The sequence below is a fragment of the Chrysemys picta genome, chromosome 22 (genome assembly GCF_011386835.1).
Source record: "Chrysemys picta bellii isolate R12L10 chromosome 22, ASM1138683v2, whole genome shotgun sequence".
Taxonomy (NCBI): domain Eukaryota; kingdom Metazoa; phylum Chordata; order Testudines; family Emydidae; genus Chrysemys; species Chrysemys picta.
The window spans coordinates 22,259,010-22,281,231 of NC_088812.1; the positions used below are offsets into that span (position 1 = coordinate 22,259,010).

At 67.0% G+C, this 22,222-nt stretch overlaps 1 protein-coding gene across 1 annotated transcript in view; it reads left to right on the top strand.

Moving 5' to 3' along the window:
- Nucleotides 1-21,158, top strand: part of LOC101932864 (neurogenic locus notch homolog protein 3) — a 48,584-nt gene extending 27,426 nt beyond the window's left edge. The window contains 29 exon segments of the mRNA XM_065576295.1: nucleotides 484-594; nucleotides 1,237-1,314; nucleotides 1,317-2,123; nucleotides 2,460-2,652; nucleotides 3,624-3,769; nucleotides 3,846-3,959; nucleotides 4,798-4,917; nucleotides 4,999-5,151; nucleotides 7,237-7,465; nucleotides 8,724-8,925; nucleotides 9,244-9,397; nucleotides 9,906-9,967; nucleotides 9,969-10,091; nucleotides 10,710-10,727; nucleotides 10,729-10,843; nucleotides 11,080-11,331; nucleotides 11,651-11,762; nucleotides 12,759-13,283; nucleotides 13,964-14,284; nucleotides 15,011-15,159; nucleotides 15,372-15,594; nucleotides 15,888-15,972; nucleotides 16,240-16,402; nucleotides 16,658-16,962; nucleotides 17,356-17,424; nucleotides 17,426-17,504; nucleotides 17,895-17,920; nucleotides 17,922-17,993; nucleotides 18,301-21,158. Of these exon segments, the coding sequence (XP_065432367.1) occupies nucleotides 484-594; nucleotides 1,237-1,314; nucleotides 1,317-2,123; nucleotides 2,460-2,652; nucleotides 3,624-3,769; nucleotides 3,846-3,959; nucleotides 4,798-4,917; nucleotides 4,999-5,151; nucleotides 7,237-7,465; nucleotides 8,724-8,925; nucleotides 9,244-9,397; nucleotides 9,906-9,967; nucleotides 9,969-10,091; nucleotides 10,710-10,727; nucleotides 10,729-10,843; nucleotides 11,080-11,331; nucleotides 11,651-11,762; nucleotides 12,759-13,283; nucleotides 13,964-14,284; nucleotides 15,011-15,159; nucleotides 15,372-15,594; nucleotides 15,888-15,972; nucleotides 16,240-16,402; nucleotides 16,658-16,962; nucleotides 17,356-17,424; nucleotides 17,426-17,504; nucleotides 17,895-17,920; nucleotides 17,922-17,993; nucleotides 18,301-19,623 (6,329 nt within the window). The 3' untranslated portion in view covers nucleotides 19,624-21,158.
- The last annotated feature ends 1,064 nt before the right edge of the window (nucleotides 21,159-22,222 follow it).

The following is a 22,222-nucleotide window of genomic DNA, read 5'->3' on the forward strand; positions in this document are numbered from 1 at the left end:
GCGTCCCATCCCAGAGCTCCTCTTCTGCCCCACCCCCAGACCCTGCACCCCCCACCTCACCCCAGCTCCTCTCCTGTCCTAGCCCGACTCCTGGATCCTGCACCCCACTCCATCGCCAGGGCCTGCACCCCCAACTCGGAGCTCAGCTCCCCTCACCACTGTGGCCGTACTCCCTGACCACAGCATATCCCTGTCCCCCTTACTCCTGTGGCATCTCTCCCCTCCCCCCCAGCCCCTTTGTCCACTTGGCCCCTTGCTGTTGCCCAACCCTGACCTGGAGCCTTTGCCTGAAGTTGTTCCAAGCTCGGCCCCCAGCACCTGTCCCCGAGCAGGGCTGCGTCTGAGAGCACAGCCAGGGAACGTCCCCGAGGTGGTGCTGCCCCCTGGGGTGGCCCCAGTGCCCCGGTGGGGGAGTGGGGGCTCCATGGGGAGGCAGTGCAGGGCCCCGGCATACATTTGAGCCCCCTGCCTTTCTGTGCCCAGGTTTCTCCGGTTCCATGTGCCAAATTGACATTGATGAGTGCGCCAGCACGCCCTGCCAGAATGGTGCCAAGTGCGTGGACCGGCCCAACGCCTATGAGTGCCGCTGCACTGAGGGTGAGTGAGGGCTGGTGCCGAGAGCCTGGTGCTCCGTGGCCTCAGCACAGGCTGGGCGGCTTGTCCCACAGGGGCCACAATAGTTCCTCCCATCAGCAGGGGGCAGCGGGTGCCCCAGAGCACCCCCATTCCCAGGCTGGCTAGGGCCCCCCACCCAGCAGTCTGGGGAAGACACTGCAGCTGCACCCCCAACCATAAGGGGGGTCAGGGGTACGTCTGTATTAAACAGAGGCATTCCGTGGTGCCCAGGGAGGGGGAGCCAGTGCCAAGGGCTGGGGACCCACCTGCCAGCCACACTCTAGGGGCTCCTCCCTCACAGCATGGAGGATGGAGAGCCAGGTCTGGCAATGTGTTGGGCCGGTTGCCTGCACTGGGGACCCACACAAACCTGTGGCTGGGGTCACATTCCATGGGGCTGGACTGTCCCCCTCCAGACCCTCCAGCATCTGGAGACGGGACAAGAATGGAGCTGCTGGAGTCTGTCCCATGTGGGCATCCCTCCCCAGCAGGCGGGGGTGGCGCTACCCACATGCCATGTGGCTGCGGGGCACTCGGGCCACACCGAGCATCACACAAGCCTGGCACTGCCCCGCGAGGAGGGTCAGAGTCAAGCCCCCCTTCCCTCCGCTCCCACCCCCCAGGGTTTTGAGGGCATGCTGTGCGAGAAGAACATTGACGACTGCTCGCCCGACCCCTGCCACCACGGCACCTGCCTGGATGCATCGCCAGCTTCACCTGCTCCTGTGCCGCCGGCTACACCGGCTATCGCTGCGAGAACCAGCTCAACGAGTGCCACAGCAGCCCCTGCCAGCACGGGGGCAAGTGCATCGACCGCATCAACAAGTACCAGTGCAACTGCCTGCCGGCACCTCAGGTGGGGGCAGGGCTGGCCAGGTCTGTGCCCCCGCCCCACCCCCCTACTCCATCCTTAGGGTCCACAGTCCCTTTCCTTCCCAGGGGCGCACTGTGCCCCACCTCACCCCCAGGGGTGCACAGTACCCCTCCTCTGCATCCCCAGGGTCCACAGCCCCTTCCCTCCCCCACCCCAGGGCACACTGTGCTCCTTCCCGCCATGTGCCTATGCTGCCCCCCTCACTCCCCCTCCAGGTCCATGGCCCCTCCCTCCCCCTGGGTCCTCTGGCTTCCCTTACCCCCAACCCTAGGACATGCACTACCCCCCACCTCAGAACACACCATGCCTCCCACCCCCAATCCCAGGGTGCATCCGCTGCCTCTCACTCCCACCCCTCCTAGCCCTAGGGCATGTGCTGTCCCTAGGAATACGTTATTCCCCCAGCTCCCCTTCCGCTGCTCCTGCCCTCCCAGCCCACACGCCCTGCTCTGGCCAGGCCGTGGGTGTCGTGGGGCGCTGCAGTGGCTGGCTGGCGCGGATGTAAGGCAGCCCCTCTCCCCAGGCGTGAACTGTGAGGTGAACTTTGATGACTGCGCCAGCAACCCCTGCGACTACGGCGTCTGCCGCGACGGCATCAACCGCTACGACTGCATCTGCAAGCCTGGCTTCACAGGTGGGGCAGGGACGGGGCCCAGCTCCAGGGAGCCCTGGCTCTGGGAGGTGGGGGTGGGGTCCTGTAACCCTGGTTCTGAGAGGATGGGGAGGGGGGGGCCTGGCTCTGGGGGGTTGTTTGGGGTGGGGCCTAACTCTGGGGTGGTGGGACCCTAGCTCTGTGGGGGTGGATAGGGGGTGGGAGCAGGGCCCCATGACCTGGCTCGGGGGGTGGGGCCCTGGTGTTGCAGGGCTGGGCAGGGATGGGGTCCTGGCTCTGGGAGGGTGTGGTGGCTAGGCCATGGGGTGCCCTGGGCCGAGCCATACGCGGCCCCCATGCCAAGCGGGCGTCTCATAGGACCCCTGTGCAACGTGGAGATCGACGAGTGTGCGTCCAGCCCCTGCCAGAACGGCGGCACCTGCCTGGACGGCGAGAACGGCTTCACCTGCCTCTGCCCCGAGGGCTTCCATGACCCCCACTGCTACTCCGAGGTGGACGAGTGCAGCAGCAGCCCCTGCGTGCACGGAACCTGCCGCGACGACATCAACGGGTGAGGGAGCACTGCGCCTGCCCGGTCTGCCCCTGCTCTGCCCTCCCTACCCTGCCCTGCCCTGCCTGCATCTGCCCCGCGTCTGCCTGCCCTGCCCCAACCCGCCTTGCCTTCGTCCGCCCTCCCTGCCCTGCATCCACCCCGCCTTGCCCCCACCCCTGCCCTGTCCCGCCCCGACCTGCCCTGCCTGCATCTGCCCCATCCTGCCCGCGTCCGCCCTGCCCCTGTCCCTGCCCTGCCTTGCCTTGCGTGCATCTGCCCCACACTGCCTCAACCTGCCCTGCCTTGGCTGCGTCTGCCCTCCCTGCCCCGCATCCACCCCGCCTTGCCCACGTCTGCCCGCCTTGCCCACGTCTGCCCGCCTTGCCCCTGCCCTGCCCTGCCTGCGTCCGCCTGCCCTGCCTGCATCTGCCCCACCCTGCCTGCATCTGCCCTGCCCCAACATACCCTGCCTGCGTCTGCCCTCCCTGCCCCAACCTGCCCTACATCTGCCCCACCCTGCCTGCGTCCCTCCACCCTGCCTCTGCCCCATCCTGCCTGACCCCCCACCCCACCCTGCCTGTGTCCGCCTGACCTGCCCCCGCCTCACCCTGCTCTGCCTTCCCCCACCCCACCCTGCTGCCCGCCTGCTGCCCTGCCCACTCTGTGGCCAGCACTCCGCCCACCTGCCCTGCCCAACCTGGGGAGCGGCGCTTGGCTCGCCTGTCCTGCCCACCCAGGGGGCATCGCTGCGCCTGCCTGTCCTGTCCTATCCTATCCCCGCGTGCGCTGTGGGCAGCACTGCGCCCACCCATCCTTCCCTGCCCATCCTGGGGGCAGTGATGCACTTGTCCGCCCTGCCAGGGGGAGCCACTGGACCCAGCGGCCCCATCCAGTGCTTGCTGTGTGGTGCCAGTTCCCCAGAGAGCCCTGGAGGCACAGAGTTGGGTCCCCATGGGGCAGGACCTGCACTGACGCCCCCTCCCCCACAGGTACAAATGCGAGTGTGAGCCGGGCTGGGCTGGCACCAACTGCGACCTGAACAAGAATGAGTGTGAGTCCAACCCCTGCCAGTTCGGGGGCACCTGTACCGACTACGTCAACGGCTACCGCTGCAAGTGCAAGGAGGGCTTCCAGGGTATGTGCCCCCGCATCCTCCCTCCCCCTCCAGTCCCCCCTCCCTCCCCTCAACTGACCCTCTCCCTCCCTCCCAGGGACCTACTGCCAGACAAACATCAACGACTGCATCTCCAGCCCCTGCCTCAACAAGGGCACCTGCATCGACGCCATCGCCAGCTACACCTGCCTCTGTGACCTGCCCTACACAGGTGGGGCTGTGCCCATTGTGGGGAGAACAGGGTGCCCGGGCCAAATGGGGAGGGCCTGTTTCTGGGAGCTGGAGGGGTGGGGGGTCCCTGTGGTTCGGGCGGGTGCCAGGCCAGGCGGAATGAGGGTGTGTGTGTGGGGGTGCCTGTGGTTCTGGGAGGTGAGAGGTCCCTGTGGTTCGGGGGATGCTAGGCTAGGCAGAGTGAGGGTCCCTATGGTTTGGGGGTGCTAGGCTAGGCGGAGTGAGGGTCCCTGTGGTTTGGGGGTGCTAGGCTAGGCGGAGTGAGGGTCCCTGTGGTTCGGGGGCGTGCCAGGCTAGGTGGAGTGTGGGGGGGTGCCTGTGGTTCTGGGAGGTGTGGCGGGGTACGGTGGGGGGGGGTCCCCATGGTTCTGAGTGGGGAGGGGATTCCTGTGGTTCTGGGGGGAACGGGGGTTACCATGGTTCTGGGAGGTGTGCTGTGGTGAGTGGGTGTCCCTGTGGTTCTGGGGTGTGTGGTGGGGCGGGGGGGCGTCTCTGTGGTTCTGGGTGGTGTGTTGTGGTGGGTGGGGGTCCCTGTGGTTCTGGGGTGTGTGGTGGGGCCAGGGGGGTCGCTGTGGTTCTGGGGTGTGTGGTGGGGCGAGGTGGCGTGTCTCTGTGGTTCTGGGAGGTGTGCTGTGGTGGGTGGGGGTCCCTGTGGTTCTGGGGTGTGTGGTGGGGGGCAGGGAGGTCGCCGTGGTTCTGGGACTCATGGCAGGGCAGTTCCTGTGTTGGGCAAGGCCTGTGGCCAGGACGGAGGCCCCATGTTGCCTCTGGGTGGGGGAGTCGGAACTGCTCTCACCATTGCCCCTTTCTGCCTGCAGGCCGCAACTGCGAGAACGTGCTGACACCCTGCTCCCCTAACCCCTGTGAGAATGGAGGGGTCTGCGACCACACGCCCGACTACGAGGGCTTCACCTGCAGCTGCCCCCCAGGCTGGCAAGGTACCGTCCCTCTGCCCTGCCCCTCCCCCACGGCCTCCCTGCCCCACCCGCTCTGACCTGTGCCCTTTCCCTCCCCGCCAGGTCAGAGATGCCACGTGGATGTGAACGAGTGTGACCGGACCCCCTGCTGGAACCGGGGCACCTGCACCAACCTGCACGGCGGGTACAGCTGTGCCTGCCGGCCGGGGTACACAGGCACCAACTGTGAGACAGACATTGACGACTGCGCCCCCAGTGAGTGTGGGGGAAGGGTTCACGCGCACTCATCGGGGTACCGCACGCCAGCTCGATGGGCTCAGCCAGGGCACCGTGCGGAACCCCAGCCCTGCGGGCAGGGGGCACTCTCCCTTCGCAGTCCCTGCTGCCCCAGGGTGCTGCTAGGGGGCGCTGTGCTGTGGGGCAGGGGGCACTCTCCCTCCGCAGTCCCTGCTGCCCCAGGGTGGTACTAGCGGGCGCTGTGCTGTGGAGCGGGGGCACTCTCCCTTCGCAGTCCCTGCTGCCCCAGGGTGGTGCTAGGGGGCGCTGTGCTGTGGAGCAGGGGGCACTCTCCCTTCGCAGTCCCTGCTGCCCCAGGGTGGTGCTAGGGGGCGCTGTGCTGTGGGGCAGGGGGCACTCTCCCTTCGCAGTCCCTGCTGCCCCAGGGTAGTGCTAGGGGGCGCTGTGCTGTGGGGCAGGGGGCACTCTCCCTTCGCAGTCCCTGCTGCCCCAGGGTAGTGCTAGGGGGCGCTGTGCTGTGGGGCAGGGGGCACTCTCCCTTCGCAGTCCCTGCTGCCCCAGGGTGGTGCTAGGGGGCGCTGTGCTGTGGGGCAGGGGGCACTCTCCCTTCGCAGTCCCTGCTGCCCCAGGGTGGTGCTAGGGGGCGCTGTGCTGTGGGGCAGGGGGCACTCTCCCTTCGCAGTCCCTGCTGCCCCAGGGTAGTGCTAGGGGGCGCTGTGCTGTGGGGCAGGGGGCACTCTCCCTTCGCAGTCCCTGCTGCCCCAGGGTGGTGGTAGGGGGCGCTGTGCTGTGGGGCAGGGGGCACTCTCCCTTCGCAGTCCCTGCTGCCCCAGGGTGGTGCTAGGGGGCGCTGTGCTGTGGGGCAGGGGGCACTCTCCCTTCGCAGTCCCTGCTGCCCCAGGGTAGTGCTAGGGGGCGCTGTGCTGTGGGGCAGGGGGCACTCTCCCTTCGCAGTCCCTGCTGCCCCAGGGTGGTGCTAGGGGGCGCTGTGCTGTGGGGCAGGGGGCACTCTCCCTTCGCAGTCCCTGCTGCCCCAGGGTGGTGCTAGGGGGCGCTGTGCTGTGGGGCAGGGGGCACTCTCCCTTCGCAGTCCCTGCTGCCCCAGGGTGCTGCTAGGGGGCGCTGTGCTGTGGGGCAGGGGGCACTCTCCCTTCGCAGTCCCTGCTGCCCCAGGGTGGTGCTAGGGGGCGCTGTGCTGTGGGGCAGGGGGCACTCTCCCTTCGCAGTCCCTGCTGCCCCAGGGTGGTGCTAGGGGGCGCTGTGCTGTGGGGCAGGGGGCACTCTCCCTTCGCAGTCCCTGCTGCCCCAGGGTGCTGCTAGGGGGCGCTGTGCTGTGGGGCAGGGGGTACTCTCCCTTCGCAGTCCCTGCTGCCCCAGGGTAGTACTAGCGGGCGCTGTGCTGTGGAGCGGGGGCACTCTCCCTTCGCAGTCCCTGCTGCCCCAGGGTGGTGCTAGGGGGCGCTGTGCTGTGGGGCAGGGGGCACTCTCCCTTCGCAGTCCCTGCTGCCCCAGGGTGGTACTAGCGGGCGCTGTGCTGTGGAGCGGGGGCACTCTCCCTTCGCAGTCCCTGCTGCCCCAGGGTGGTGCTAGGGGGCGCTGTGCTGTGGGGCAGGGGGCTCAGTGGGGGGTGCTTTCTCCTCGCAGTCCCAGCGTACTGCTAGGGGTGCTGTCGTGCAGGAGGCGCTGTTAAGTGGAGGTTTCCCACTGAGTCCTTGCTGTCCCATCATCCCGCCATTCCCCAGGGGCTGAGCTGAAGCTGTCCTGGACAAACCCTTCCCGAGGGCTGCCTCTGGGCCTGCCTAGCCTGCTCACGCTGGGTTCTCCTTCCCCTCCCACCCAAGCGGCTGGGCAGCAGGGCTGTGGGGCTGGGGAATAGCCACTGCTCCTTCCCCAGAGGGGGCTGGGTGAGTGAGCGGGGGAAGGGCTCTGGGAATGACAGGGATGTGGGGGTGAATCTCTCCCTGGGGGTGCCTGCCCTGAATGCCCGGGGGCGAGGGGAGGCCTGGCTGGAGGCCATGAAGTGGCTGAGCTCCTCTGGCCCCTTCTGACCCCGCTGCGGGCCTTCTCGCCCCCCTCGTGACCCTGCCACTTACCTGCCTGCAGACCCCTGCCTGAATGGTGGCTCTTGCCAGGATGGCATCAGCTCCTTCTTGTGCACCTGCCTGCCGGGCTTCACGGGCCCGCGCTGTGCCAGCGAGACCAACGAGTGTCTGAGCAGCCCCTGCCGCAATGGCGCCACCTGCACCGACTACGTCAACAGCTTCACCTGCACCTGTGCCCCAGGCTGGGCCGGCCTGCATTGCGAGCACAACGTGCAGGAGTGCACCGACAGGTGAGTCCCCCCCCCGACCAGGGACCCCCCTCCCATGCCCTGGGCTGGGCCGGCCCGCACTGTGAGCACAACGTGCAGGAGTGCACCGACAGGTGAGTCCCCCCCCCGACCAGGGACCCCCCTCCCATGCCCTGGGCTGGGCCGGCCCGCACTGCGAGCACAACGTGCAGGAGTGCACCGACAGGTGAGTCCCCCCCCGACCAGGGACCCCCCTCCCATGCCCTGGGCTGGGCCGGCCCGCACTGCGAGCACAACGTGCAGGAGTGCACCGACAGGTGAGTCCCCCCCCGACCAGGGACCCCCCTCCCATCCCCTGGGCTGGGCCGGCCCGCACTGCGAGCACAACGTGCAGGAGTGCACCGACAGGTGAGTCCCCCCCCGACCAGGGACCCCCCTCCCATGCCCTGGGCTGGGCCGGCCCGCACTGCGAGCACAACGTGCAGGAGTGCACCGACAGGTGAGTCCCCCCCCGACCAGGGACCCCCCTCCCATCCCCTGGGCTGGGCCGGCCCGCACTGCGAGCACAACGTGCAGGAGTGCATCGACAGGTGAGCCCTTCCCCCCCCCCCCCCATGCCCCAGGCTGGGCTGGCCTACACTGCAAACACAGCGTGCCTGACAGATAAGCGTGTCCTTTCCTCCTGCCTCCCCCCTGCCCCCCCGGAAGCCTCCCCTGGGCTGCCCTGTGAGCTCAGTGTGCAGGGGTGCACTGACAGGTGAGCCCCAGCCCCCATCAGGGAGCACCCCCAATCCCCATCTCCCTGTCCCCAGAGGAGCCCTATCTGCAAGGAGCTTCATCCCTTCAGGGGGAACCTTGCCCCTGGGATTCTTGGCACCAGCTTCCCTCCGCGCTGCCAGGCCCTGGCCCCAGCCTATGAGAGGCCAGTCAGTGCTGGGAACCCTTGAGAGAGTGGTGCCAGGCAGGACGGTGGAGTGGGGGTGGTTGTGAGGGGCGGGGGGCGAAGGGGAGGAGTGGGGGTAGTTGTGGGGAGCGGGGGGGCGAAGGGGAGGAGTGGGGGTGGTTGTGGGGGGGCGGGGGGCGAAGGGGAGGCGTGGGGGTGGTTGTGGGGGGGGCGGGGGGCGAAGGGGAGGCGGGGTGGTTGTGGGGGGGCGGGGGTCGAAGGGGGAGGTGTGGGGGTGGTTGGGGGGGGGCGCGGGGGTCGAAGGGGAGGAGTGGGGGTGGTTGTGGGAGGGGGGGGGCGGTTGTACTGATGGGTGGCGAACGGGGCATCGAGCTAACTGTGCCTGTGACCCTACAGCTCCTGCTTCAACGGCGGCACCTGCCTGGACGGGCTGAACTCCTACACGTGCCGCTGCCGCGCCGGCTTCACGGGCACCCACTGCCAGCATGAGATCGATGAGTGCCAGTCCAAGCCCTGCCTCAATGGGGGCATCTGCCTGGACGGTGTGGAGTCCTACCGCTGCACCTGCCCCCAGGGCTACACGGGTGCCCAGTGCCAGGTGAGCCCTGCCAGGTGGGCGTTGACATGGCGGGGAGGGGCAAGGACACAAAGTCCCAGCGTCTGGGGAAGGTGAACATGAGGCCTGGCATTGTCGGGGGAGCCTGGCCTCGGGCAGGGGAGGAATCCAACACCTCAGTGCGGTGGGGGGTGGGAAGCAGGGGCCAGGGGCCTGGCCTCAGGGGAGGGGGGAATCCAACACCCAAGTGTGGTGGGGGTCGGGGATCTGGCATTGCCGGAGCCCAGCCAGGGCTGTATTGGTTTCCCCAGGTCGCGTCCTCCCAGAGTACATTGTCCCCTAACTCCCCCTCTCTTGCAGACCCTGGTGGACTGGTGCAGGCGCTCGCCCTGCCAGAACGGGGGCCGCTGTGTGCAGACGGGCACGGCCCTGACCTGTGAGTGCCCGGGGGGCTGGACCGGCCGCTACTGTGACATTCCCAACGTTTCCTGCGAGGTGGTGGCAGCTCATCGAGGTGAGGGCACTCCTGGGCAGGACTGACCCCCACTGGTCCCTGCCAGGCTGGGCTGGGAGAGGTCTGTCCTTGGCAGGCGCTGCCCTCGCTCCGGGATCTGGGTCTCCAGTGCCCTCGAAAGATGTGAGGGGAGTTGGGGGCCCATAGGGCAGCCTATTGGGTGGAGCTGTCAGCTAGGTATAGCCTGGCCCCTGCCCTGCCCCCACTTGGCCCTTCTGTCCCAGCCACACCTGCTCCAGCAATGCTCTTGGTACCTCTACAGCTATCCCCCAGCTCTGGGAGGGAAGGGGGAGGGGTCTAGTGGTTAGAGCGGGGGGAGCTGTGAGTCAGGACTCCTGGGTTCTATCCCCAGCTCTGGGGGGGGGGGTGTGTCTAGTGGTTAGAGCAGGGGGGGGCTGACAGCCAGAGTCCCTCTCTTCTCAGTGTCATGGTTTCCCCTGTCGGAACTGTGCTGGGGCTGTGGGCCAGGCACAAGGCATCACAGTCTCTGTCTGTCTGTCTGGGGCAGGGGTCTCCAAGGAACAGGTGTGTCACTACCGGGGCCAGTGCGTCGACGCTGGCAACACCCACTTACTGCCTGTGCAAGGAAGGCTACACGGGCAGCTACTGTGAGAGCGAGGTCAACCCCTGCCAGCCCAACCCCTGCCAGCACGGTGCCTCCTGCCACAGCTTCATAGGCAGCTACGACTGTGAGGTGAGCCCCAGGGACGAGGGCTGCACGAAGGGGCTCCAGGCGCTGCCACCCGGCGCTAGCCAGGCTGCTGGGGCTGGGGAGTTGCAGGAGTTGTGCGCCCCCCCGCCTCCCCCCCCCGGCGAGGACGGCTGGGCCAAGGGGATACCGAGCAAGCCACATTCAGATGGGCTCACCTCGGAGCAGAGCAGCCAAGACTGGTCTGAGCATGAGCCTGGGAGCCAGGACTCCTGGGGTCTGTCTCCGGCTCTGGGAAGGGAGCAGGGTCTAGTGGTTGGAACAGGAGGGCTGGGAGCCAAGGTGTCTGGGTTCTATTCCCGGCTCTGGAAGGGCAGTGGGATCTAGTGGTTGCAATGGGGGCCTGGGAGCCAGGACTCCTGGGTTCTCTCCCTTGCTCTGTTGACAGTGTGTGCTGTGGGGTGAGTCCTTCTCCTCCCCCCGATGGTGCTCCTTGGCCCCCCACAGCAGTGGAGAAGGGTTGGTGGTGGCAGCATGAGGCCTTGTTTAACCCCTCTGTGGCTGGAGGGTGTGGAGCTGAGGGGCTTGGCAGCCTGAGGTGGGGTCCTCGGGAGCGGAGCTGGGGCCGGGCCCTGACTGGGCTGTGTCTGTCTCTCCCTGCAGTGCCCACCGGGGTTCGAGGGGCAAGAACTGCGAGTACGACATCGACGAGTGCCAGTCCCACCCCTGCCAGAATGGAGGCTCCTGCATCGACCTCATCGGGCGCTACATCTGCTCCTGCCCACCGGGAACCCTGGGTAAGGCCACGCCGGGCTAGTGGCCAGGCACCGTGGGGGGGGTGATGGGAGGCAGGTTACTGGGGGAGGGGGCGGCTCTGGGTTACTCCCAGGAGGGAGGGTACCTGTGGGACAGGGGGCTCAGGTTGGGGGACGGGGCCCTGGTTTCCCTTGGGGGGCCAGATCCCCACATGATGGGGTGGTTGGGTGCTCTGGTTATGCCGGGGGCTGGAAGGTCTCTGCCCCTTGTCCCCCAGGCGTCCTGTGCGAGATCAACGAGGACGACTGCGCTGCGAGCCCTGGCAGCCGGGCACCCAAGTGCCTGAACAATGGGACGTGTGTGGACCGGGTGGGTGGCTACCGCTGCAACTGCCCCCCGGGCTACACAGGCGAGCGCTGCGAGGGCGACATCAACGAGTGCCTGGCCAAGCCCTGCCTGCCCCAACGCACGCTGGACTGCGTGCAGGGCGCCAACGACTTCCACTGCCTGTGCAAGCCGGGCTACACGGGTGAGTGTGCCGAGGGGTGGGGCTACACCCAGGCAAGGGGCAGGGCTTCACGGGGCGTTTACACCAGGGGCACTGGGGTACATGTCAATGGGGTGCACTCAGTGCAGGGTGGGAGAAGGGGAAACCCCTGGTGGGGGGACTCTCTAGGCTTGGGGTCCAGCTGGCACAGGGAGGCTGGAGGTCTGTGCACCCACGAGGGGCTGAGCTGTGGGAAGGTGGCGGTGCTGGGAGCAGTGCTGGAGGCGGGATGGGGGGGGCAGCTCCACTCTCCCTGGACTCTCCATGACGCCTCCCTGGGCCCCTGCCCCCACCACCCCAGGCCGGCGCTGCCAGAACATCGTGAACACATGCGAGTCCCAGCCCTGCCAGAATGGTGGTCAGTGCAAGATGACAGTGAACACGCCGCTGGGCTACACCTGCCGCTGCCCCCCCGGTGAGTGTCCCGCGTGGGAAGGTGCAGGGGCGTTGGGCTCGGGCCAGCTGGGGGCCTGCCCTTGGCCGTGCACAGTCTGGAGTCTTCCAGGCCCAGAGGGAATGGGGCTGGGGGTCTGCTCCGCCATTCCAGTCCTGGAGCTGCAGGATGGGCTCTGATCTGAAGAGGGGCATCTTGGTTCTGGTGCTGCAGGGGAGGGTTTAGGTGTTGGTCCTGGTGCCTCAGGGGAGCAGGCTGGTCCTGCTGTGGGGGAGGGTTCCCATGTCATGGGGGGGGGGGGGGGGGGCCCTGGGGCAGTTTCCATGGCACTTGAGGATGGGGTGGGGGAGAGTTCCCATGGCACCTGGGGGGTGGATAATCGGCTGAACGTGAGCGTCCAGTGCAACGCTGTGGCCAAAGGAGCTAACGCAAGCCTGGGATGCCCAGACGGGCATAGAGAGGTTCTCTTACCTTGTACCTGGCACTAGTGCAGCTGCTGCTGGACCCCTGTGCCCAGTGCTGGTCCACAGTGAGGGTCAGAGGGGGAGCCCCGAGAATGGCGGAAGGATCCGAAGAGCAAGGAGTTGGAGCAGTTCAGCTTCCCAAAGGGAAAGGGGCAGGGGAGTGGAGCCCAGGCTGGGCTCCTGGGCCTAGTGACCGAGGTGTGATGTGATGTAGCAGGTGGGAGCTGGACACGTTGAGACTGGAAACAGCCCCTGGAACGGGCCGGCAAGGGAGGGGCTGGGCTCTCCGCCACGGGCCATTTGCAGTGGAGTTGGGCTGTGGGTCTAGCTGCGCTGCGCTTGGTCACGCAGGAATTAGTTCAGACCTGTGATATACACACCAGGTGGAGGGGCCTGTTCTGGTCTGGGTCCTGCTGCTGCTGGATGAGGCAATCCTGGTTCTGGGTCAGTTCTGGTCCGGGTCCCGGCGCTGCTGGGCAAGCGGGAGGTGGTTCTGGCCTGTGGCCTGGTCCCGGTGCCATCTCTCTCACCCTCTTTCCTGCCCCTTCCCAGAACTATTCCGGGCCCAACTGTGAGCGAAGCGTGCTGTCATGTCGGGAGCTCGCCTGCTTCAACGGGGGCAGCTGCCAGCACACAGCACTGGGTGCCCGCTGCTCCTGCCTGCCGGGCTTCACTGGCCCCGACTGCCGCCTGCGGGCCAACAGCAGCTGCACCGGTGCGTCCTGCCTCAGCGGGGGCACGTGCATAGAGATGTCCTGGCCTCCCCACTTCCAGTGCCTCTGCCCCAGTGGCTTCTCCGGCCTGCACTGCGAGCAGAAGCTCACCCTGGAGCTGCAGTGCCTGCAGGAGGAGTGCGCTGCCAAGGCCGGAGATTCCTACTGCGACAAGGAGTGCAACAGCCCTGCCTGCAAGTGGGACGGGGGCGACTGCTCCCTGCTGGTGGGTGACCCCTGGCAGCAGTGTGAGGAGCGCCAGTGCTGGCAGTTGTTCAACAACAGCCAGTGCGACGAGGACTGCAACACGGCCGCGTGCCTCTACGACAACTTCGACTGCAAGAGCCGCGACCGCAGCTGCAAGTAAGGGGGGGCGCTGGGCCGAGGGGGCAGGCCAATGGGCTGGGGAAGTGCTGCCCCTGGGCGGGACTCTACACAGGGTGCTCTCCCTTCAGAGTCCGCACTTGCCCCAGTGTGGTGCTGGGGGGCGCTCTCCCCCCACAGCGTGGTAAGTGTGCGCTGTGCACCTGGGGGTGGTGTCTTGTGGAGGACACGTGAAAATGAGGCCCTGGGCAGTCGTGCCCAGTGCAGATGCCATGGCTTTTGCCAGGGTTGAGGCTTTAATCCTGGTGCTGTGCCCAGGTGGGGCACGGGGGCTGTTCATACAGGGACCCCTCACCCAGCGCTGAGATGTGCCCCCTTGTGGGGTAGCGTGTGAGGGCTGTTTATACAGGGACCCCTCGCCCAGTTGAGGTGCAGGCCCCTCCGGACTCAGGTGCAGAGGATGTTTATACTGGGACCCCTCACCTGGCTCTGGGGTGGAGCGTGGGGCTGTGGTAGCTACATCTCACCGCTGGCCAAAGATGGCTGTGGGCACTGGAGCCATGTCCCAGATGTTTCTCACTGCGTGATGCAGTCTCTGCTGCAGGAGCCCAGTGACCCAGGTGCCCTGGGGTGCCCAGTGGGACGGAGGTGGGCTGGCCAGAACAGGGTAGGGCTAGGGGCTGGGTGGGGCTGTGCGCTGACCATGCCCTCCCCCCCAGCCCCGTGTATGAGAAGTACTGCTCGGACCACTTCGCCGACGGGCAGTGCGACCAGGGCTGCAACAATGAGGAGTGTGGCTGGGACGGGCTGGACTGCGCCCGCGAGATGCCGGAGCACCTGGCCAGCGGCGTGCTGGTCATCACCGTGCTGCTGCCCCCCGACGAGCTGCGCAGGACCAGCACCACCTTCCTGCAGAAGCTGAGCGCCATCCTGCGCACCTCGTTGCGCTTCCGCCTCGACAGGGACGGCAACTATATGATTGAGCCCTTCTATCGGCCCAGCCGCTTGCGCCGCCGTGAGCTGGGCCGGGAGGTCATTGGGTGAGCTGCGGGCCGCAGCCGGGGGGGGCGCCGCTCCGCGGGCCGCGGCCATGGGGAGTGAGGGGGAGAGACAGCCCCGTGAGCCATGGGGGGGAAGATGCAGCCCCATGGGCTGCAGCAGGAGAGGGAGCCAAGAGCTTTGGGGGGCTGGTACAGGGGGCTGGTGCCAGGGTGGGGGTGGTTAGCGCTTTGTGGGGCTGGCACTGGGAGAAGGAGCCAGCGCCACCTGAGGGAGCCAGCCCTGGGGCAGGCACTAGGAAGTTGTCTGTTGACTGGCACCACGACACAGCCTTTTGCTCCCAGAGATGTCACACAGCTGCCTTCCATCGGCAATCTGGTTCGCCGCCCGCTCTGATGCAGGGCTTCGGGTGGCTCAGCTGGTGCCTGTGCTCTCAGACGGCAGCAAGGGCTCCGGGGGCAGCATCCAGGGGCCTTGCCTCTTGCCCGGCCCTGGGACCCAGAAGGGAGCGGGTAGGGACAGGGAGAGCACAACGGTGCTAAGCAGCTGCTGGCAGCCTGGCAGGGACCCGTGGGTCATGGGACCAAACGCCCGCTGCCGGGGCCAGGCCTGCTCTGGGACGTGCACAGCCCTTGCTGCAGGCAGTGCTGAACCAGCCCTGTCCCAGGACTCCATGTGGGGCAAGGGGTGCCCAGGCCCCTACAGTCTGGGGTTTGGCGTCACTGTGGGCGAGGCCACACTGGTAACTGTCCCCCTCCCTGCCCCAGCTCCGTGGTCACTCTGGAGATTGACAACCGCCTCTGCGTCCAGGCCTCAGACAAGTGCTTCCCTGACGCACGCAGCGCGGCCGACTACCTGGCTGCACTGGCCGCTGTGGAGCGCCTGGAGTTCCCCTACCCCATCAAGGCTGTGCACAGTGAGTGCAGGTGGGGCCGGGGCCAGGGGGTGGAGTTTGAGGGCAGGGCTCTCAAGAGGCAGTGGGGTGAGTGGGAGAGGTGAGGTGAGTGAAAGGGGGCGGGGTATTGGGAGGGGGCGGAGTGAGTGGGAGCGGTGGAGTCTCAGGATGGGGTGGGATGAGTGGGGGTGGGGTATCAAGAGGCAGGGTCTGACTCCTGTCCACTCCTGCAGGTGACAAGCTGCAGCCGAAGCCTCCGGACTCCATGCCCCTGGTGCCCCTGGTGGTGGTGGCGGCGGCCGTGATCCTGCTGGTGATCCTGGTGCTGGGGGTGCTGGTGGCGCGGCGGAAGCGGGAGCACAGCACACTCTGGTTCCCAGAGGGCTTCAGCCTGAAGAAGGAGAACAGCAACAAGAACCGGCGGGAGCCTGTGGGCCAGGACGCCTTGGGCATGAAGTACGGGACTTGCCCTCGTGGGGCCAAGCCCACATCCTGCTCCCCACACCCAGGCCTGGAGCCTGGGGGATCCCCACTCTCTGCAGCAGCATGGGGGATTTTACCTGCTGCAGGCTCTCACCACCACCAGGGGGCACCGTGCAGACCGTCTCTGCCGGCATGCCCCACAGCTGCCCAGTGCCTTGTGCAGGGGGGATGTCCTAGGAGTGGCCCCCTGAAGCCCTGGGTGGGTGGGGCGGAAGGCAGGGGCTATGTGGCAGGGGCTGGGGTCTAAGCTCTGGGCTTCCCTCTAGGAACATCAGCAAAGGGGAAAGCCTGATGGGGGAACACTCAGATGACTGGATGGATGCAGAGTGCCCGGAGGCCAAGAGACTCAAGGTACCAACACCTGTGGACCAGCAGCGAGCCCTGGCTTGCTGGAGGCCAGATGGGTGATGGGCGCTGGGCTCGGTGATGTGGGGGAAGAGAAGTGCGGGGGGTGTCCTGATGAATCCCAGGTGCTGCACTGAGCCCCTTGCTCGGAGCCGCATGGGGTCATAACCCAAATCCTACCTTGGAGAGGTGGAGGGGGCGGGGAAACGGGAGCCCCCCGGCAGGGCAGGGGCAGGATCTACCAGCTCCGTGATTGGTTGTGCTCTCCCGCAGGTGGAGGAGCCGGGCGGGGACTCAGAGGACCCTGTGGACTGCCGCCAGTGGACACAGCATCACCTGGTGGCGGCCGACATCCGCATGCCGCCATCCATGGCCCTGACACCACCCCAGGGCGAGTTCGACACCGACTGCATGGATGTCAATGTCAGGGGGCCAGGTAAGTGGGCATGGCTCCATCTCAGGGACTACAGCTCCCAGCATGCAGTGCAGGTATGCTGCACCCTGGGAGAAGTAGCATCACTGAGAAACTTTGAGCGGAGTAGCAGCTCCCCTGCATATGCAGCTGACCACGAGTCCCAGCATGCACCACTGCCCCAATTCAGTCAAACAGCATGCTGGGAGTTGTGGTCTCTCATGCTGGAGCCCCTGGGGCAGCCCCCAGTTAACCCCTTGGTGGCGGCTCTCCTTGCAGATGGCTTCACTCCGCTCATGCTGGCCTCGTTCTGCGGGGGCGGTGTGGAGACCGATCTGGCCGAGGAGGATGAGGCTGACGACTCCTCAGCCAACATCATCTCGGACCTCATCTGCCAGGGCGCCAACTTGAGCGCCCAGACGGACCGCACAGGTGAGACTGCGCTGCACTTGGCTGCCCGCTACGCCCGGGCCGACGCCGCCAAGCGCCTGCTGGACGCCGGCGCTGACACCAACGCCCAGGACAACACGGGCCGCACGCCACTGCACGCCGCGGTGACCGCCGACGCCCAGGGCGTCTTCCAGGTGAGACCCCATCCCCCACCCACCCTGCGGTGACCGCCGACGCCCAGGGCGTCTTCCAGGTGAGACCCCATCCCCCACCCACCCCACGGTGACCACCAATGCCCAGAGCATCTTCCAGGTGAGCTCCTGCCTTTCCTCACCCACCTGGGAGAGGCCCCAGTTGCTCACTCTCCACCCCAGAGCTCCCCCACGCTGTTGTCTTCCACGGGAGGCCCCCCCCCCATCCTGGGCAAAGCCCCTGGGCAACCCTGCCCTTGCAAAACAACCCCCTGGAGAGCTCCCCCCTCTGCCCACACTGGGAGGGCTCCGAGCGCCCCTGGCTGTGCCCATGCTGGGAGAACTGGGCTGGGCAGGGTTTCCCCGGCTGCGGCTCACACTTGCCCTGCCCGGCAGATCCTGATCCGGAACCGCTCCACGGACCTGGATGCCCGCATGGTGGATGGCTCCACGGCACTGATCCTGGGCTGCCCGGCTGGCCGTGGAGGGGATGGTGGAGGAGCTCATTGCCTGCCATGCAGATGTCAACGCCGTGGATGAGCTGGGTATGGGGCGGCTTCCCTGCCATCGGGGGTCTCTGCGGAGCCCGCCCGCAGCTTCCCCTGGGGAAGGGCCTGGCTGTGGGTATCGGGGCTCAGCGACATGGCGGGGCACTGCCAACCCGTGAGGATTTGGGAGGGGCTGTGCAGGGGGAGGGAGCTAGCAGGGGGCTGCGGGTGGGGGACTGAGGGGGCACCGGCAGAGGTGTGAGGGGAGGGGGGGGAGCCCAGGGCTGGGCTAGCAGGGGGCTGCGGATGGGGACTGAGGGGCACCGGCAGAGGTGTGAGGGGAGGGGGGGGAGCCCAGGGCTGGGCTAGCAGGGCTGCAGGTCAGAACTGAGGGGCAGTGGGGGGATGGACCAGCGGAGCCCCCCCCTCACGTCTCGGCTCCCCCAGGTAAATCTGCACTGCACTGGGCCGCGGGCCGTGAACAACGTGGAGGCCACGATTGCGCTGCTGAAGAACGGGGCCAACAAGGACATGCAGGACAGCAAGGTGAGCAGCAGGCAGGATGGGCAGGCGAGCAAGGCTTGGCTGTCATTCACCCCGCAGGCCCTGCCCACAACGGGGGCCCCCACTGTGCCTTCCTCCCGGAACCCCTGGGCCGAGCACCAGGACGTGCTGCTCCTGTGCTGGGGAGGGGGAGCCCTGTCTGCCCAGGGCCCAACCCTGGCTCTAAATCCCCAGCACAGAGGGCTGTGGGCATCTCCCACCCCTGCCCTGGCGGTCCCAGTACTTCAGGGATGGGGGCAGCCCCCTCAGCACAGTCTGAGCCCCGCTGTCGTCCCCCCCTCTCCCCCAGGAGGAGACCCCGCTGTTCCTGGCCGCTCGGGAGGGCAGCTACGAGGCAGCCAAGATCCTGCTGGATCACTTTGCCAACCGGGAGATCACAGACCACATGGACCGGCTGCCGCGGGACATAGCCCAGGAGCGGATGCACCACGACATTGTCCGCCTGCTAGACGAGTACAACACGGTGCGCAGCCCGCAGGGGGCGCTGCCCCCTGGCCACACCATGTCCCCGCTTATGTGCCCACCCAACAGCTTCCTGCCCAGCCTCAAGCCCACCCCGCAGGGCAAGAAGAGCCGGCGGCCCAGCGCCAAGAACACGGCAGGGGCAGGCAACAGCGCCAGCCTGGCCAAGGAGGCCAAGGGGCGGAGCAAGAAGCTGAGCTTGGAGTGCCAGGGCTCCCTGCTGGAGAGCTCAGTCACCCTGTCGCCCGTCGACTCGCTGGACTCTCCCTATGTGGCCAACCCCACCTCGCCCGTCCTGGCCTCGCCCGGCGTCTTCCACCCAGCCAGCTCCTCCATGTCGGTGGGCTCCACGCCCATGGTGCATGGCCTGATGGATGGGCCCTTTGCCGTCAGCCTGGCGCGGCTCAGCGACCTGGGCGAGGTGGCATCGGCCCAAAGCACCATCCTCTCCATGAACCGGGTCTCCATGCCTTCGCTACCGCGCCAGCCCGGCTGTGTGGGGCTCAGCCTGGGCATGGTGAGCCCAGTGGCGGTGCCCTTCGACTGGCACACCCGTGTCCCCACCTCCCAGTGCAACCCAGTCATCGGGGTGGTGCATCCGGCTGCCTCCCACCCCAACCTGCACCAGGCGGCCCAGCCCTTCCCACAGGGGCTGCTGCTGCCCAACCACCTGGCCATGGTGCACAGCTCCCAGGTGCTGGCCGCCCCCAGCCCTGCCAAGGAGCAGCCCCCGCCGGCGCCCACCCCTGGGCAGCCCATGCCCCCACCAGCCCCTGCAGCACCCGCCCTGGGCCGCGCCAGCCAGCCCATCTCGCCCAAGGAGGGGCAGGGGGGTGCGCGCCCCGGCCCCCCACCACCCCCCCAGTATTACAAGGCACCCAGCGGGCAGGGGGCAGAAGATTACCCCACACCCCCCTCACAGCACAGCTACACCCCCGGCCAGGACGGCACCCCCAAGCACTACCTGCACCTGCGCAGCGAGCACCCCTACCTGACGCCCTCGCCCGAGTCCCCCGAGCAGTGGGCCAGCCCCTCACCCCACTCACTGTCCGACTGGTCCGAGTCCACCCCCAGCCCGGCCGTGCTGGGGCCCCCCCAGACCCTCTCCCATCTGCCCGACCAGTCCACCAAGATGCAGGTGTTTGCGTGAGGGCAGGGGGGAGGGAGCCAGGGCCCCGAGCCCATCCCCCCGGCCCCCTGACCCCCTTCCTGGGGGAGCCCCTCACTCGCCCCCGGGCCCTGCCTCCTGGAGACCAACCCCCCTTGTGTTTTTTATAAGAAAAATGTCAAATGTAAAAAGGAAAAGATCCCTCTCTCTGTGGGTGGGGGCTGTGGACTCCCCCACAACTGCCATGGGGGGGCTCTAGCCATGCCCCGACCCCCCATCTCCCCGGCGGGGGGGCGTTTGTCTTTTTTTAAAGAAAGTCTTTTGTATAGAAAAAAAAAGTCATTTAAACAAGCGCTTTATTTTTACAAAATATTATATGTAAAGTGTCCAGTAGGTGTTGCTAAAGCACCATAGGCGGGGGTGGGGCTGCAGGGGGGGAGGGTGATCCCTGGCCTCCCCCCACTGTTGCTCGGTGGGCAGCGCGCCCCCCACGTTGGGGAGGAGCCCGCTCACTGTAATTGTGTACTGGGTATGCGGCGCTAGCCTGTGGCTGCTGCCTGGGGCACAGGGCCCCCCCCGCAATGCGGGGGGCTGAGCCCCCACCCCCAGCCCCCCTGCTCAGGGCCCTCCGCAATGCGGGGGGACTGAGCCCCTCACTGCCCCGAGCTCCCTGCCTGGGGCTGAGCCCCCCCGGGTCCCCCGCCCTCCCCGTCCTGTTTCTTGGCACTTCATCACATTCCAGGTTAATTTATTCCTTGGAGATGCCGCTGCTCAAGTGGGGCCTGTCTGGTGGGGGGCTCCAGCCAGCGGTGGGGGGCTGCCAACTGCTCTCGCTGTTTGCCTCCTCCATGGCACCACTGCCACCCCCACCCTGGGCACAGCCGATTGGGATAGGCGGCACCTGTCCTCCATGGCTGATCCCACCCCCTCTGCCCCACAATGGCAGCTTGCCCTCCCACGGGGGGGCCCCGCCCGCGGTACGATGCCAGGCAGCGAACTGACAGCCAGCTGGGCTCCGGCCCCTCTGTACATTCCTCACATGGCTCGCCTGTCAATGGCTCTGGGAGCAGGGGCTGGGGAGGAGCCCGGTGGCCGGGCACAGCTCCTGCCACCCGCTGTAGCATAGAGGGGGCACGGCCCCCGCTCGTCACTCCTAGGACGATGTGTAGCTCATTTTTTAAACTATTTTTTAAATCCCTGTTTAAATCAAGTAGCTTTGAACCAACTGGGCGCCGCTGTACAGAGCTTGGCCCTGCGCCTAACCTCCCTGGGATCCGCTGTACAGAGCCCACCCCGCACCTAACCCCCTGGGACCTGCTGTACAGGGACCCTCACTCCCATCCCTGCCCCACACAACCCCCTGGGACCTGCTGTACAGGGGCCCTCACCCCCACACATAACCCTGCTGGGACCCGCTGCCAAGCCTGCCCCTGCACATAACCCCCCTGGGACCGCTGTACAGGGGCCCCTGCCCCCTGGAACCCTCTGTACAGAGCCCACCCTGCCCCTATCCCTCTGGGACCTGCTGTACAGAGCCCGGCCCCACTGCACCTAATAAAGCTGTAGTTAACAAGGAACCTGTCTCTGCCCCCATTCTGTGCGCCTGTTCCCCCGCCCCCCATGACGTGCACCGTTTGCCAGACCCAGGGCCTTGCTGTGGGTCTGGTTTGGGGTGGGGTGGCTGCTCTGGGTCAGCTCCAGTCCTGGCTGATCTTGGTTGGTTATAGCAGCCTGTTTCCCTGGGGTCATCTGAGCTGGTCCCCTCTGAGCAGTTCATGGCCTCAGTGGCAGTGGCACCTGGGACTCTGTCGGGGGGCTCCCAGCAGTTAGTTGTCTGCGGCCTGAAGTGCCGTGGTTGAGCGGTGGGGCCCTGGGGGAGAGTGACGGCTGCACGCTCTAGGAGGACAAACAGCAGCTGGCAGAAATGCCCACGTCCGCCTCCTCCTCCCCCCGTGAGCTCTGTGCCTAAACGTTCTCTCTGGGCTCAGGGAACTCGCCCGCCTTGTGGTGGGGACACACTAACCCCCTTGCCTGCTGATCGTCCTCCAGGGTCTTCCCACGGTTCCACCTGCATGCCTAGCCGGGCAGAGCTGTTCCCCCACCCCAAGGCCCTGGGGTACAAGCAGAGAGGGCTCAGAACCCCAGGCTGTGCCCCAGATTTCCTGGGGGTGAACGCAGCCCCAGCGAGCCCCAGAATGTGAGAGCTGCTTGCAGCCAGGCACCCGCTGGGCAGCCTGGAGCGGGGGCATGGCAGCTGTTGGCTTTCAGGAGACTGTGATTGTCCTGGGTTCAAAGCCGCTAACCCCTTCAGCGTGACACCCCCGTCTCCACTCTGCCCAGCCTCTCGGGGGGTCTGACACACCGTCCCCTGGGGGGATGCAGCCCCAACAGAGAAGAAACAAAGGGGCGAGACCAGCTGAACGATTTGCATCTTCCCAGGATGTGTCAGGACGAGTCACACCCCAGCCCAAATCCTCGGCGCTTCCCCTCCCTGATTCATGGGCAGCTGCCGGGAGGGGCCACCTTCGACAGGCACCTTCTGCACCTCTGTTGTTTTGGTGGAGTCCGCAAGCTGGGATGGACGTGGCTCGATCTGCTCTGATGGGGAATTCATGCCTGTCACAACTCTTCCGGCCTCAGT